Source organism: Saccostrea echinata, unplaced genomic scaffold (assembly GCF_033153115.1).
Source record: "Saccostrea echinata isolate AGI-Se365-2 ecotype Australia unplaced genomic scaffold, CSIRO_AGI_Sech_v1 ptg000002l, whole genome shotgun sequence".
Taxonomy (NCBI): Eukaryota; Metazoa; Mollusca; class Bivalvia; order Ostreida; family Ostreidae; genus Saccostrea; species Saccostrea echinata.
The window spans coordinates 5567961-5585237 of record NW_026889751.1 but is presented as its reverse complement, the minus strand read 5'-3'; the positions used below and the strand labels follow the sequence as shown (position 1 = coordinate 5585237).

General features: G+C 33.1%; 1 protein-coding gene across 4 annotated transcripts; it reads left to right on the top strand.

Moving 5' to 3' along the window:
• Positions 1 to 953: 953 nt before the first annotated feature.
• LOC133205905 (uncharacterized) lies at positions 954 to 15678 on the top strand. Of its 4 annotated transcripts, XM_061341809.1 has the most exons (9): positions 1851 to 1925; positions 7841 to 7886; positions 8964 to 9025; positions 9116 to 9163; positions 10008 to 11362; positions 11485 to 11610; positions 12732 to 12829; positions 13161 to 13247; positions 14771 to 15678. In XM_061341809.1, exons 1-9 carry the CDS (start codon positions 1907 to 1909, stop codon positions 14913 to 14915), a joined length of 1986 nt encoding a protein of 661 aa, XP_061197793.1. In that variant the 5' UTR covers positions 1851 to 1906; the 3' UTR covers positions 14916 to 15678. The 4 variants fall into 4 exon arrangements, with proteins under 4 accessions (XP_061197785.1, XP_061197793.1, XP_061197799.1 ...); XM_061341801.1 differs by lacking the exons at positions 1851 to 1925; positions 7841 to 7886 and adding an exon at positions 954 to 1739; XM_061341815.1 differs by lacking the exons at positions 13161 to 13247; positions 14771 to 15678 and adding an exon at positions 14036 to 14550.
• The last annotated feature ends 1599 nt before the right edge of the window (positions 15679 to 17277 follow it).

Sequence of the window (17277 nt, the reverse complement as noted above, 5' to 3'; positions counted from 1 at the left end):
AAACTTGAATCTACACTACCTGAGGATGCTTCCACGTAAGTTTCATATTTTCAAGCACAGTGGTTCTTCAGAAGAAGATTTTTTAATGATGCCATTAATTTTTCACAAATTCTTAATTATCTCCCCTTGGAAGAAGGCGTGACCCTTCATTTGAACAAACTTGAATCCCCTTTACCCAAGGATACTTTGTGGCAAGTTTGGTTGAAATTGGCCCAGTGGTTCTTGAGAAGAAGATGAAAATGTGAAAAGTTTACGACAACAACGACGACAGACAACGGACAAATTTTGATCAGAAAAGCTCACTTGAGCCTTTGGCTCAGATGAGCTAAAAAAAACTTTATTTAATACTGTTTGAATCCTGGAATCCTGTGCTTGACCTTACAATATCAAAAAGTGGGGGGGGGGGGGGGGGTCTTAAGGAAAATTTACTGTAAATATATTTCCTGGTCTGTTCACCCAGTGCATCAAATTTTGGATAATTTTTATAATGTTTATTACCGATAAAAATGGACCACATAACTTGGTTAAAGTAGCCAGAAATCAAACTGGAAAATAATTTAATTTTTTAAATAAAAATAAACCAGAAGAAAACCATAAGGAGTGTGTGGGAATACTTATTATTTTTTAAGTCACATAGAAAAGTTTTTTTGCACAGTTTAAAGTTGATATGCAGGACATCGCCATTTGTGAACCTGACGACTATAAGCCTACCAGTAACCCGACGACGAGGTCAGATCGACCACCTTTATAGATTAACATGAAATATTTTAATCTTTATTATACAATTATATAGAGCACGAGTAATTATATCCGACTTTTTCGAGCGCCGAAGTCTTTATATAGAATAATAAGGGGGGTGTTTTCCAATACACTGTAACAAAAGGTGTGAAAGAAGAATGTCTTGTTCCTGTCGGGGTATTTTTAATTGATTTTCTCTTCTGAATAAATCGGTTTTTCTTTTACAATGGATTGTAATTTTCCCCCGAGAAATTACAAGAGTTAAATGGTTTAGATTTGGGAAATGCCCAATATTCCTTCGAATATATTTAACCTTTGTTTTCTAAGGTGATCAATCCCCGGTTATATTTACGTTAAAATCGCACCGAAATGTACACGAGATTAACGTAACTTTAAACATCCGTGTTTAAGCACACATGTACACGAAATATAAAAACTTGTCACAGGTATGGGTTTAAAAAACGAATGCATATGAATCAGAGATAAAAGAATACGAGTTTAATAAAATAAAGTTCAGAACAATTGAAAAGTTCTACGGTCAAATCAGCGTTCGTTGGTGTATTAAACACTTATTCTTTAAGCAGCGGTCATTATGGTTTAAAGACCGATTGAAATGTTCACGGATTGATTTCAGTAATCTTATTGAAAGACTTCTATACTTGACCCTGCATCTTGTTCTAGAACTTCAACATGCAACCAAAAGGAGAAAGATGGAAAATATAACGAATATTTCCCATGGAAAGATGAAACCGTGTGAATTGACTTTAATTTATATCTGTGGATTTGATTTTTGATGTGTATTGAGTGTGAAACAATAGACAAGGTCCTTCTGACAAAGCGGAATTGTGTTTCTATCACTTCGTAGTTAAATTCCATTGTTAGTCCCTATATGAGAGAAGATTTTATCTGCGATATGAACGAGATGCTCTTTAAATTATGGCCCGACAGTCCTACGACAGACGAGTGTTAGGAAGGAGAGAGAGACCCCTCGCACTTGTTCGGTAAGTGGTATCTTTATCTATGGACGTGAGAAGATAATGATGAATTACGATGTTTGCTCTCAAATATCTTCTGAGACTTTTCATGTCATACCTTTAAATATTTCATTAAATCCTTTCTTATCGGATGTGATTAAATAATATTGTTACTTGGCTTCTTGCTTTCAACAATGAGATGCGAAGAAAAAGGTAGGGGATCATTTTTTACCAGTTAAAAAAAAAATAGATAGCTTCCAATTTATAATTTATGGGAAGTATATCAGAGGAAATATTAATGTGTTCTTTCAAGCGTATCATTAAATGTCTTCTGCTTTACCTATATGTAGAAGTGAAAAAAAGAATACAACCGTATTTAATTAGATATTCTTTAATGGAACCATCTACCTACTGGCCTTTTTATATTCGTATATATTTGAAAATAATTTGTGAACAAGATCCTTTATTTACGAATATTTTAACACAATTAGAGCAATTGTGCTATGGGAATGTGCGAATACGAGGTTGTGTGCATTGAATAACAACGTATATTGTTAGGATTTTGGCACGGTGCTGATCTGGGGTTCAATATCACCGGGGATTTGAGCAATCTTAAAAACAAATAATATATTTTTTTAATGTATCGAGATGACTTATTTAATTTATTTCAAAGACAAACGTTTTCTTATTTTAATATGAAAATATCGTTGTTTTCTGAAATATGGCCCATCGAGAGGTATTGGACTTTTGCCACCTGATGTTTATATTAAATTATATCCAGACGAAGGATAGAGAAAATGTGTACAAAACAGAAGCTAAACATGCCTTATTTGGATTCTATGTAGATCATTTTGGTTTTAGGTTCTGTTGAGAGGTCTTCAGACCCCTCAGTATACACTTCAACAACCGTCTTAAGATGGCTCTTCAAGTTGGCGATGTTTGTTCACTCATTTAGATAAATCTTTGGAATAATAACTCGATAGAGAAGGATTTGACGAAAATGATTAATTGACTTTTATACAGTACGCGTAAAATCGATAACGTTGTTTACTGTTGGACAGACAGATAAATGTAGGTAAGAAACCAATCGTTGTACTTTTCACTTGCTGACCAAATGTGACACGGATTACTTGGGTGACTTTGGGTTTTTGATTCAAATATTAAAAAAAAAAAACAAATAAAAATGACGAGTAAAACCTTGGTATCCGAAATTTATGTTATTCTCAAGGATAAAAACATGCACGTTAAAGACAGAGAGAGAAAGGGGTAGGGAGGTGAGAAAGAGGTGCAATAAGGAACTTCGTAAAGTTGTTTCAGTGTTGCTTTGTGTGTGTGCGTGTGTGTGTGTCAGCAATACATGGTTTCTGTCTTGTAAAATATCAATTACATCTACGATGTATGACATACAATATAAATCAAAGTATTATCAAACCTTCTGTTGGTTTAAGAGTGTTATTTGCCTTCTTTTAAATATAAGTGTCAAATCAATCGCATCAAAACCCCTGTAAGAAGTTTTCGGAACTTAATGTGTGAAGATTAGTGAAAATCCCACAATAACTTTTCAACATACGTGAACTAATGATGTATCTGGGCAACTTGAACACGTTTTCTAACCACGAAGGTTGACCACTCGAAAGCATTATTTGTTCACGAATGATTCATGGAGCCAATTTAATATGTTTTAGTACAAAAAGCTTGTCAAATTTTCAAGTATTGTTAAATACTGTACTTGAAGGCGACAATTCCATGATTGTGGTCAATATTCATTTCAAAACTTCAAGTCGTATCAGTATGCTAAAATATGTCGAAGTATATTTTAGTGATAAATTTTGCAGACTTGTTGCATACAGAATCGAATTTGCTATACATTACACTCTATTATTTGATTGAATAGCTCTCTGATTGGCTGAGATCTAACATGGCATAAAATCATTCTAATTTATGTTCACCTGCTTCCAGGTGAATATAACTTTTTTATAAAACATTGGTCTTAAATAAATGGAGAACTTCTAATTAAATTGATATAATTTAATAAGTTAATTATGAAAAGTTATTTAATCTATACCCGACTTCCAGGTGAAAATATCATTTTTTTTTCTTCATTAGACTAATCTCGGCGGAGATTCGGCTCGGCTAGATCTCGGGACAGTCCTTCACAATTCACGTCTGGAAATTTAGCCCCAACTTTGATCGCTTGTCGCGGTTAAAATCGGGACAAAGCTGTGTTTCGCCCGCTTCAAATATGCAGTTTGAACATCCTATATGTATATGTACATCCATATATTTACATAAAATCTCTTTATCTTATCTTGACGTAGTATTTCTCCCACAACTTTTACAGCTTCATGTAGCGTATCTGTTTTGAACCCGTTGCCATTTTCGCTCATCATCCTCGGGAAGCTTGAAGATGATGCGCAGAAATGTGTGTTGATGCAAAGCCTCCAAATGACTTTATTAGGACTCTTTTATTTAAGAAAAGGTACCAAAAATGGCGGTTTGAATCAAAGCAAACACAGCAGCTAAATAAATTGTTGGAATAACCTTATGTAATGGACAGAAATGCACTTTAAACAGCAGTGATTATTAAAAGGAAGTTTGGGGAGACAAAACGAAGCGGGTGAAACATAGGTATGTCCCGATCTTAACCGCGACAAGCGATCGAAATTGGGGCTGAATTTCCAGACATGAATTGTGGAGGACTGTTCTGAAAATCGGTGAAGGCGTCAGTCCAAATATCTAGCCAAGCCGAATCTCTGCTGAGATTAACATTAAACCAAAAGTAGACTGAGAACTTTTAAATTGACACAGTTGGTGACAAAAAATTTTTTTCAACAATACCCGACTTTCGGATGAACAAATTATTTTTTTTCTACATCACACCAAAATTAGGGCAAGAAATTCCAAATACGTTTATTTTATTCTCGCCTCTTACCGCATTTGGCTAGGACTTCAACAAATGTAACAATCAAGAAGGGTGGCAAGTTTTACTTTTATCTTACCAAGATTGTATCATTTAATCATTGGTTCAAATAATAAAAACAGTTATTACTGTTTTTTATTTATTTATTTATTTATTTATTTTTTTTTTTTTTTTATTTTTTTTTTTTTTTGTTAACTACGATATTTTTTTATTTTTTTTTTTTATTTTATTTTTTTTTTTTTAGTTAATACGATAGTTTAACCACTCTCGAAGTACAATATTCACCTCGCTCTTCGGGCTCGGGGAATATTGTGCTCCTCTTGCGGCTAATCATAAATAGCAATTATTATCAAAAGAGGCTGCAAAGCACGAAAAAGGCGTAAATTGCTCCAACCTAGTTTATGCCGTATACAAAACATTAAAGAAAGGCGATGGTTTTCAATAAAAGGTAAAGAAAATATGCTTAAATTTTTAGCTCACCTGAGCTGAAAGCTGAAGTGAGCTTTTCTGAGCACATTTTCTCTGTAGTCCGTCTGTTTGTTTGTCGTCCGTCTGGCTGTTCGTCTGTACACTTTTCACATTTCCGACTTCTTCTCCAGAACCACTGGACCAGTTTCAACCAACTTGCCACAAAGCTTTTTTTAGGTGAAGGGGATTCAAGTTTGTTCAAATGAAGGGCCACGCCCTCTTTCAAGGGGAGATACTTAAGAAATAGTGAAAATTTGGTGGCATGTATTAAAACTCTTATTCTCAAGAACCACTGGGCTAAAAAAGTTGAAACTTTTAGAAATCCTTATTTATATAGTGTAGCTTCAAATTTGTACAAATGATGATCCCTGGGGGTCGGATGGGATCACAGTGGGGGATCAAAGTTTTACATAGGAATATACAGGAAATGATCTTTAAAAATCTTATCAAGAACAGCAAAGCATTGATTAGTCATATTGATATAGAAGCATCCCCAGGTAGTGTACATTCAAGATTGTTCATATGATGACCCCAGGGGTAAGGTGGGGTCACAATTGGGGATCAAATTTTACAAAGAATATATACTGGAAAAAATCTTTAAAAATCTTCTCAAGAACAGCAAGGTCATATTTAGTCATATTGATAATGGAAGCATAATCAGGTAGTGTAGATCAAAGTTTGTTTAAATGATGACCCCTGGGGGTAGAGCGGTGCCACGATGGGGATCAATTTTTTACAAAGGAATATATAGAAAAAAAATTTCTTCTCAAGAACAGCAAAGTCATTTGTTATATTGATATGAAAGCATCCTCGGGTAGTTTAAAATTCAAGACCCCCCCCCCCCCCGCTCTATGTTAACTTTTCAATACTTAACATATGTGTGCTTTACCTAATCAAAGTGCTCAGGTGAGCGATGTGGTCCATGGGCCTCTTGTTTTGCCTTAATCAAAATTTCTTTTGTAAAATGGGATTCGGGTTTGAGAAGCATGATATGTTACTGAATGTTTCTTGAACACTTATCATAAAGGCATTGTCCGAAATGATGGAAATGCTTTCTAGAAGTACGTTTGAAATATGTAATTCAATGTAAATTGATCGTCTGAACCATCGCTACTTACTAGTATGTTTAATTATTTTTTTCACTGTAAATATTGACTGAAAAATTATTCTGAAGTGTAAAGTTGTGCTCTACAAAATATGTTCAACATGACTGGTCTTTGTGACGTCATGTTTTTCAATGTATTAGGTCATTAATTTGCATGTAATGCCCCATGATCAATTTCATAGAGAAAGGTTAATATATGATAAACTGTATAATCTTTAACTGCATAAATTGCATTAATTTTTTTTTTCAAATGTAAAATTGAATTTAAGAGATAATAAAACCTTCGGATACAGAATTACATAATGAGTTTCTTGAAACGTACATATAGATTTTATTGTGGGGAAAATGTGACACCTATCCAAAAATGTAGTAGTTCCAACTACAATATTTTGTAAAGGGGGCTTTCTTCATTTTCCCCTCTAATGTTAGAAATTGAGGTATAATCGCTCTTTTTTGCAAAGTTTGGCATACATACTCGGGTGCGGCCTTATCGAAATTTGACTTTGAAGAGAAGAAAAACGCCAAACATAGGGCAGGGAACTGGTTTTAAACGTTTTAAAAATAAACAAAAGGGCATGTGAGTTGAGAAAAATTGTTACCCATTTCACACATACGTAAACCGTAAAAATTAATTGATACATTTGATATAACGTAAACATTTGTTTAATTTTTGCCAATTTTACAGGGCCGATTACAGGGGTTAACATACCCAGTTCTTAATCCCTTATAATTTAATTTTGGTTGTAACGCGTCATTTGATTGGTTATGAAAATTATAGTGTATATCGTATAACCTGTGTTGCCGACGTCACAATGAAAGGATCAATATTTAAAATATGACCAAGGAATTGTCTTATTTTCCACACTTAATGATGGAAAATTAAATAATAAGGAATACATTTATACTGATATAACCTGGGTTAGAACAGTTAACTTTTTGAAGTTAGTCTCAAAGGAAAATGATACTCAGGATTTTTATTACAAGGGTTTGAACACCACGAATATCACATTTTTTTAACAGAATAATTTTTGCCGAGAGATTTTTCCTTAGAAAAGTTGTGTTTATCATAATTTCATAAATTTCAATAATGAGAAATTTACTATAATACAAAATTCACAAATAGAATATGATTTTTATATTTTTGAAGCTATAGGCATTCCATATTGTTCTCCAATCTCCTTTAAATGTAACGTCAGGCTTGATTGATAAGTTTTTGACGCAATTAAGTTCTTGTGACGTAGGCAATACAATTTATACGATATCATTTTTTCCTATTCAAATGGAGCGTTCAACCAGAATTAAATTATAAAATAGTATTTGAGGAAGAATCTGTACTTTTTGTGAGAACCAGTAAGCTGGACAAATTCTAAGGCTTAATCTTTATAGATAAGAAGTCAACTCTGTAAATGATTCACTTAATCCAGGTCATTCAGTCGTCAATTTTCCAAGAAGAAAATAATCCATTGAATATTATTACTTCTTCATGTATGTTGTCATGTTGTAAATTTTGAATTTAAAATTAATTTTACCCGATGGCTGTAAATAAAAAAAAAATTGTAAATTCAAAATTTACAATATGACAATACATTTATCGATGCACATTTCTGTTAAATAAAAGTTTCATTGTGTAAATAGCCACACTATTTAGAGGAATGCTCTCAGCTAGGCAAAGGGAACAACCGTGAGTATGTTTCTATGGAGATCACGTGACAAATCTTTACCAGTGTCCTGGAAATTAGTGCTGATTTGTTGACGTGTTTTAATGAAGAAATGCATTAAAGCTTTTTAAAGCTCTCGAAGGTAGTGTTTAATGCTTCTCATCTAGCGCTTCATGAAAATTGGGCATGGAAGAAATTCTTATGAACTACAGAAGATACATATGTATTTACATTCAAACATTTATCTTATTTTATGATGCAGTCTTTCCCAAACTTTCGAATTATTTTCAATTTTATTTAATATGCTGTTATGTCGTATGAGGATTTAGTTTTTATGACGAACAATCGTTTACTACATTCCTAATAAACTCTTGCAATAAGAATAAAATATAATGTGACAAACGGAAAAACGCTCTTACATGCAACATGGAAGTTCGCTCTTTTCTTTTAATCGCCATAGTTAACTTCTAAATGGTCTCCATTTTTGTGCCTTTTAACTTTTTAACAGTGTTTTGTTCGTTTGCTTTGTTTTGTGTCGTTTTTTGAGTTTTCTTTTGTGTGTAGTATGGGTGAGTGTTAGATGTTTTCAGAGGCAGAATATTTGGTTTGGACAGTTCATTACTATTATTTTATTTATTCATTCTTCCTTTTTTTCTCGTTTTGGGTTAGACATGGCATACTTCTTAATGAATAAAAACAGAAACTAATTTTTCCATAAATATGTCAGTTTTTGTGCTTATATGCTAGTTTTATTAATTAACGATTAAAAAGGGGGTCATATTGTGCATTTATGTGATCGACGTTCAAATGTTAATTAAACGGGAGTTTAAGAAAAGGCGGATCAAAAAAAAAAAAAAAATTATTATTATTAAATGGTCACATAATTGGCAATCATTCTCTGGAATTGTTAACTTACCACAAAATGTTATTTTTATGAAAACAAATAGAAGATACGGATATACATGTAATACCAAATACCGGAAAGGCTTCTTTTATATAAGGTTGTAAAATATTATTCTCTGTTCCTTTTTGGGTTTAAATAATTAATTTATGTACTTTAGTAAAAATTAAAAATATAATAGGACTTTTCTTCTTGGCAGGAAAACTCCAAAGTTTCAGCGGCTGAATGGATGGGATCTACCGTATGGAAATGAGTCTCTTGGTAAGCAGCCATACATATCCAAATGTTAACGCACCGAACAAAAAAATTGTTTAAATGGCCTTAATGATGAAATCTTATCTGTTATTTCAGATATTGTGGCTTGGACAAGTTTACAAACTGCACTACACTCAAAGAAAGGTATGCCTTGATTTTCTTTTAGAATTTAAAAGTTTGAAGGTGAAGTTTAAGGAAACTGTTATTATATAACTTAGAACGCGTAATATGTGATTGTGCCAATTACATGTACATACCTTGGTCAGATTATGCAAATACGAAAACTATAAATTTATAGGAATCTCCAGTTATGGGAAGTCGATAATTTAATGTTGAATATTTTATCTATTACAAAATTATTAATATTATTCACATAATACCTGTACATGTAACATGTTCTGGATTTTTAAAATATTATTATCGTAATTTGTAAGCAAATATCAAAAACATATCTCTTTAGGAACCCTTTTATGACCCCACCCTATTGGGAAAGGAATAATTTGATCAAACTTGAATCTTAAGAAAGTAAGGTGCACTTACTGATCTGCGTAATTTATAAATGCTAATATGTAGAAGATTTTTCTCTTATTTCCTAATAATTAGTAGGAATAGAACAACCAATGTGGCTCTATCCGGACTCCAACTATCATAATTAACAATTTTTATATTTTTAATTTACATGTTGTTAATAAAATATTCTTAACCTTTTTAGCGATGTGATTCTGGAGACGAATTATTATTTTCGCTATTCCTTAATTTATATCCGTTGATAGAGACAGGACTCTTTTTCAAGAGATCTGAATTCTCCACACGTTAGGATTTGTGTTAGGTTTAATTTAAACTAATCCCATGTTTCTGAAGAGGAAAATAAGAATGTAAAAATATTACCGATTGGCAACACGGGTAGACAGACAGACGGATGGGCATTTGGCTTCTTTGTGAACTAAAAGGCAAATAAGAAATTATGATTTTAAATTTTTATTTTCAGACCGAAAGAAATCAAAAATATCAACAGAAGACCTAGCTTACAGACATGTTCCAAACTACAGATGTTCAGCTTTGGAAAACTCAACAGAGTTCGAAAGGCATAGTCTTCATGCCAGACTCTTCATAAAAGAGAAGTCTGTGTCGGAGCAGACGACAGTTAAACCCATTAAGCGGTCAAAGACCACACTTACACTTACCAATGTACGCTCAACCCAACCTCTTCAACAGAAGATTGGTGAAGTGCCAGAGGAAAGCTTTCAAGAAACAAAAGCAAAAGACGACATTGATGTTCTAACGCGAATTGTTGAAAAGGAGGTGGGAAGAAAAGATGAAAATATTCTGAAACGGAGCAAAAGTGTTCCTGTGCATTACATGCCAGAACGACCCGAAAATGCACCATCTTTTCGTCGTTTGTTGTATTACGCGCGGAAGTATGGGTCAAACGATGACGGTGTCTTGGATGAAGAGGACGAGGGTTATGGATCGAAAACTCCGAGTGCCGAGGACAAAGATGTGACAAGCTTGTTTGATGGTTTCTCAGGACGACGTTTCTTAGAAAATTCACTGGACAGTAACGGAAATGGAGAGAGAAAGTTTGCAAAATTCTCATATACGCATCAGATACCAAAGGCAACATCTCTGTTTGAAGAGTCAGAGGACGAGAAAACTCGAAAGAATAGTGAACGGGATATTAGGTGTTATAAAACTGGATACATAGAAGAAAGAGATAAATCAACTGTTAGAAAACTGTTAAATAGGTCCCACACAAGTATTGGTCATTATGAGAGTAGCACATTTTGTGCAATTGAGGACTTAAAACCAGCAATTGTTCTCAGAAAAATTACGATCCAAAACGCACAGGAAGATAACGCATCCTCTTGTGAACAACCAAACGTTCAGACTGAAAAGAAAACGTTCTATGAACCCCATAAAACTATAGTGAGACAAAATTCCTTTGCTCAAAGTCAAAGTGATAGAGCACAATACCCGGTGTATTGCACTAGCCCCGAGTTTAAATTTTCACATTTGCCACAGCAAAGACCGTCATCGAAAAAACAGCCAAGAGAAAGGAATCCATCAGCCAATGGCAAGAAAAGCAAGATGGAGTCTGCAAGAAAACCGAGGACGCCTAATTTGGACTTGTATAGGGCTCACACCAGTGTGTGCATGCCGATAGGGGACCTGTTACCGGCTGTTGACAGGAGCCTTCGCAAAGGAAACGCTTCTAAATCTAAACAAAATGCTCAAATTTCGCAATCCATGCCCGACTCACTAGACACAATTTTATCTGTACGCAAATCGTATGATGAAGTACAGCAAGCGGGGCTAGATTATATAATGAACAGGCAAAGCAAGGTATTTCTTGGATTATAAAACTTTGTATAATGTAATGATTATATCAAACAAAATTTCAGAGTTGTGTGCTTCATTTTATAAGAAAATAATCAAGAAATCCTGTGTACTTTTCTATTGCTAAGGGAATGGTAACACCCACTTTCCGAAATTCAAACTCAACGACAAGTTTAGATTCATCGACAACCATCAAATCAACATCGGATAGAAGTGGAAAGGTTCAGTACAACACACCATCCAAAATAAGCCTTGTAAGTCAGCATAAAAAGGGGTTAACTTTGAAACTAAACCTAAGCCAAAGACTCCAGTGAGCAGTTGTGATCCCAGATTGCCCGTTGATGTTAGCTTTTCGCATTTTTGAGCTCTCCTTCAAAACTAACGGGATTTTCAATCAGACATGTTTTTCTTTAAAAAAAAAAAAGGAGGACTACAATTAGTCCTATCTATACGTTTTGGGTCGGGGATAGGAAAGATCCAAAATTTTGCCATAATAGTAAACAGGCGCGGATCCAGGGATTAAGTTAGGGGAGCGCAGAAAGTAGGCAGGGTGTCTGGGGGCCGCCTTGAAGCTCCTAGATTCTAGAGATTTGTAGGGTAAAAATGAGGTCTACCAAGTAGACGTTTTTACATTTTCTTGACGAAACTATGATTTATGCTAACTTTGACAGTTTTAGGGGGGGGGGGTGCCCCCCTCCCCTTGAAATCCGCCACTGGTAAAGTAAAGAGAATATATCTAAAAACCTTCATGTGAAGAAAAGCGATTGGTCATATTAGTTGACAGATATTCCCATTTTGTGAAAATTCTCGTCTGTTCAAATTAATACCCTAGGGTAAGGTGTGCCCACAATCTGGGTTCTAAGTAGACATGGTAGTAAAGAAGGGAAGATCTTTTAAATCATGTGAGAAGCATGCGAGAAACGTGCGGCTTTCTGGCAAGAATAGAAAGGATTAAATCAGTCGTATTAAAATGGAAATCACTCTGTAGTGAAGAAATTATGGCCCCGCTTTAAAAGGTTGAGCAACAATAAAGGGTCAACGTTTTTTTTTTCGCAGGGATGGATATTTCTGCAAGAAAAGGTTACAATTTCTAAGCTTGTCTTCTCAAGATTCAATTTTTGTAATATTCGATATTCATCATAGTAAAAAATGCTGAAATAAAAGAATTCTATGAATTGGTGGCTACTATTTTAGGTTTAATTTATTTACATATCTATTTGTCAGAAAGATAATCCGACTCAGATGGGCAATGTTGCCCTCGAACCGGTTCCCATTAGGGTTGAAAAAAATATGAAAAAATATGCCATTAAGTAAAAACATTCAAGTCGTACCAGAGTTTCCTAACTTGGTAACAATATTTGTAATTTTTCTTTAGGATGACTTTGCGTCAGTTTCTTCACTTTCGACGTCCAGAGAGGAGACCAAGCCAAAACAAAACACGACAGGTGTTACCAACACCAAGACGAGAGAAGGGTAAGTTAGACTGGTTAATTATAAATTCCTCATCAGTATATTTAGTAATGAATTAACTTGATACTTGTTATCTTTAATGATCCCTTCACTTTAAAATTATTGTCACAATAGCAATGATCGGCTGTATATTTCAAAAGGGTGCAAAATTATAATTGAGGGAGGTTACACTAAACCATGAGACATTGAGCTTATTTTAAACAATTATGTGGAAAGTTTGTTTAATTAAAAAAAAAAGCTTGTAGATGATATTAACATTTAACCATAATAAGAGTACATGTACCTCACATTGTGGTTGCACAAACAACTTTTTTCTTATTTTTAACCAACCCAGGGTACCCTCTTTGGCACTTAGCATGTCGGGTATTGATATTGAAATAAAACATGGAATCCTTGATAAAAACGCCAATGCCATTGGGAAGTATGTCACTAGGCTGCTAGTGTTGTCTGCTTTGGTGGTAGTTTTTCTCTGTTTGTGCCGTTCTACAAGTAGTTAGCAGTATTGGACCATTATCTGCTATATGGTAATGGTATCCCAAACCCCCATTTCATCCAAACTGTGTATAAGGTACAAAGTTGGCTCCATATCCTTAAGAAAGATTACATTTAAACAATTTCATCTGTAGATTCATTTAATCAAGAAAAAGCTAAAATGAATATTTTGTCTTATATTTTATTAATTCATCTTAATTTTGACTTTTATTTGGGCTGCAAGGTAGCAGAAATTAAACTGAAAGGATTTCACCGCATAAAAATACAAAACACAATGTATTATTCTATATAATTAATCAAAAGGTAACTTAATCTCTAAGAAAAATATTACGATTATGCGAAGTTTTTAAAATGAAGTTAATCTTTTTTTTCTAGAAAACACAGTTATGATTTTTTTTCAATGTTGGTGACTAGCACAAAAAAAAAATCTTTATAAATTTCCATGAATTTTCCTTCAATGAGCTTTCTTTTCTTGAATCTGAGATAGAGGTTTACAAAGTAGTTTTACGCTTATTGCTTTTGCTTCAGAAGTCAGAGGAATTTCTAAACTCTCTACTGAATTGTTAAATTTTTAATTTTTATTGTACATGTACTTAGATCCACTATCCTTTAGATGTGGTAACGCTTTGCAAGGTTATATCTCGGGCCACTAACGGTGCATTTAGTATTTATGGATATTTAATGGGTATTATGAATAAATAAACATTTCTCTTGCAGTCATATATCTCCAGGTCGCCGTAGAATTGGTATCTGGCATAAAGATTACCGACGCTCATTGGAACACAGAGGCAAATCTTACATCAAATGTTTTTTTTTCTCCAAAACTTTTATTGAAAATCCCGTCTCGACATACGAGTTCAAAGTTAACACCCGTTCACTTACTCGTTTACTAACATTAATGTGCTCGGTTTGATTCTAACATGTCTCCCCTATACTATATGTCCCCGCTGCTTTATTTGAGTGTGATTTGCAACAACGAGAGAAGTGCGTAATAAAATAGTGCAATATTCATTGATTTGATAAATCACTCCTCAGACTTAAGTATTTTCATTACATGTAAGCTAAAGAATCAATTGTCCAAGTTGTAATAGAACATCTGACCTGAATTACATTGGAAACTATATTTGAAATTCATAGGAATAGGAAATATATACTCTGACAAAGTAAGGCTAAGGAGTGACTTAGTTTAAACTTATTACCCATGTAATTTGTTGTCTTTTTTTTTCAATTTTGTGTACAGACTGATAAAAAATTATTATATTTAATTTCTATGGGGAAAATCGTTAACAAGATCGTGATCATATATCTTAGTAAGAGCCACCAAAACTTTTATTTCGTGTGGTTTTCAACATTTTTTATTGCAAGATCTTTTTTCTCATGAAATCGAGAATTACATTCCAGGAAGGAAACTGTGAAAATTCAACTTGATAAACATATTTTATACATTTTCAGGGTTCGCTTTACCGCCCATCCCGACAAAGACACAAAGAAGAAACTTCGTGACGCCTTCTCCCGATTTTACAATAAACAGCCCTACGGGGCCAGTCCTTCAAACAAAAACTGGACGGAGGAATTGAAGTTCATGTGGAATAAATAACTTCATCAATGTAATACATGTAAATGTCTTTCATTTTTGAATCTCATATTTGTATGTATATTTATTATTTATTGTTAGCATATATTGGTCAGAGGTTCAAATTTGCTTTTTCTTTTTTCAAAATTGGTTGTTGCTTCACAACTTATTTACTTTAAAGAACCAACTAATACCAGTTGCAATCAACTTAATTTTTACAAAGCACCCAAGGGTAAAACAAAAATTTAAGGAAGAGTCACATACTCTTTCAGAAAAGATAATTTATGAGAAGGTTAAAATTGAATGATATTATTAAACAATCTTCTGGGAATATAGTTAAAAATGACGAAACTTTTGTATTCGATGTTTTCCTTTTGACGAACAGATTCGGTTTTCCTTTTCTGACTGGCGTCAGTGTTTTCATTAAAACAAAGAAATTAGCAATCATGGTCATATTGTGTTTGGTTGGTTTTTCTTTGCCCTCAAGAACCGGTGTTGAAATGGAAATGTTTAAGTTTTTTTTCTTGGGATCCATGGAAATTCCCGCTTTATTCAAAAAATAGGTCATTTTTAATGCTATGTTCCATTTGCAACTTCCTAAGAATTTTAATTTGTTCAAACCATGGTCCATTTTTGTATGATGACAGTGGTGCTACTATAATGGATCCACATTTCATGTACATCATCTTTTAGAGATACAATTTAGGTGAACACGTAGTACTCTGACCTCTTTTTATTTATTATCAATGTTCTTTAAAATAAATTAATAAATTATTTATTATGATTATATCATCTACTGATTTATATGTCAAGAAATGAACAAATGCAAATATTCATAGTTTTGATATATTTACCAAGTGGTTTTAACCTAACAAATACTAAATATTATAGTAAACTATATTTTGTTATATGAATGAAAAAGATAAAGATAACGAACAGTGATCCATCTAAAAAAAATCAACAAACAATACAATTCTGTGAAGAGGGCATAAAACACAAACCCCTGGAAATTCCAGTGGTGGGATGAGGCTCCGGGGCCATAAAACTTAGACGAGCTCATTTTTGATCTCGGTTTCACTTTTCAACTATAATTCCTGTCGACCGCTATCAAAGCTTTTACTTTAATTAATCCAAGTTTTTTTTACTATAGTAAATCAAACTATTTTTTATGAATATCAAATTGTTATATTCTATTTTCTCCAATTCATATATGCAATTTTCTTGTACTAAATGGAAGTATAACTTGTACATTCACATAATTATTATTTCCAAAATTTACATTTTCTTCATTATGTGATTAGATCGAGATATTTTAGCTCTTTCTCTCAAAAGTTCTGTAGTAAAGTTTCATAGTAAATCAAAGTATTTACTATATTTAACCATGATAATTTTTCTTTAGTGTTTGACTTCTCTTCTATGACATTTGTAATCATATAAGGTTATGAAACTTACATAATTAATTTTTCTTTAAGATATTTTTTATCGTGAAAAACAAGATACACCATGATTGGTCCTCTAATTATCCCCTCGGAATGACGTTTGATTAAACACCTGAGACTATCCCATTTTAAAAACAGCATTGATTTTGAATGTTAGCGTACATGTACATGTATACAAAAGGCACAACTTTTAGCAATTTTATCATTTTCCTTGAATTTTCTTCAGATTCATGTTTATTCAGAATTGTAGTTTTTCTACACAATTTTGTATTTTAATATGCAGTATGTGTGTGTGAATTTTTCAAATAATCCAGCTTTTACATGAATTTTCTGAAGTTATATTGAAAATCAAAATCTGGTAAATATTTTGAAATTCCACAAATTCTTTAGCCTTTTTGTGCTCTTTAAATAAAAATAAATGTACTAGTTTTCATCCAATTACCGGTTACTAAAAACAACTTAAGCGCTTGGGTAGATACTTTTGTCATATTCTAAATTTTAAATCTACGATGGGAGTAAATACAAAATTTAGAAGTTGTCATATTTTAAATTTTGCATTTACTACATGTACCTTCCAGTGAATTCAGCATTTAGAACATTACACACTTTTTATTGAGATTTATCTTGAACGAAAGACCAACTGTTGCCCTTCTTACCTCTTACATGTAGCATTATCGCACATTTTTTGTCCTTCATGAAACTGAACATAGCTTTAATAAAAGTACTCCAAAGTACAGAGAGCCTGGCTCATTTACAGAGTAGTGAACAAAGACCGTTTTACATGAAACATACATGTACATCGTAATAACAGATGAATAACAAGTTCAGACACTGGAAGAATATGTAACACAAAAATATATTTCTATGGCATATTTTTAAAATAAAAAGTGTTTAAAAACTTAAATGAAATGTAGTAAGATAAAAGTGTTGCAACAAGGTCACAGATA

Coding starts and splice junctions, on each gene's coding strand:
- LOC133205905 (XM_061341801.1), top strand. CDS start 1,675: ATGGCCCGACAGTCCTACGACAGACGAGTGTTAGGAAGGAGAGAGAGA. Junction 11,363..11,484: donor TAATGAACAGGCAAAGCAAG/GTATTTCTTGGA, acceptor TCTATTGCTAAG/GGAATGGTAACACCCACTTT. Junction 11,611..12,731: donor CACCATCCAAAATAAGCCTT/GTAAGTCAGCAT, acceptor ATTTTTCTTTAG/GATGACTTTGCGTCAGTTTC.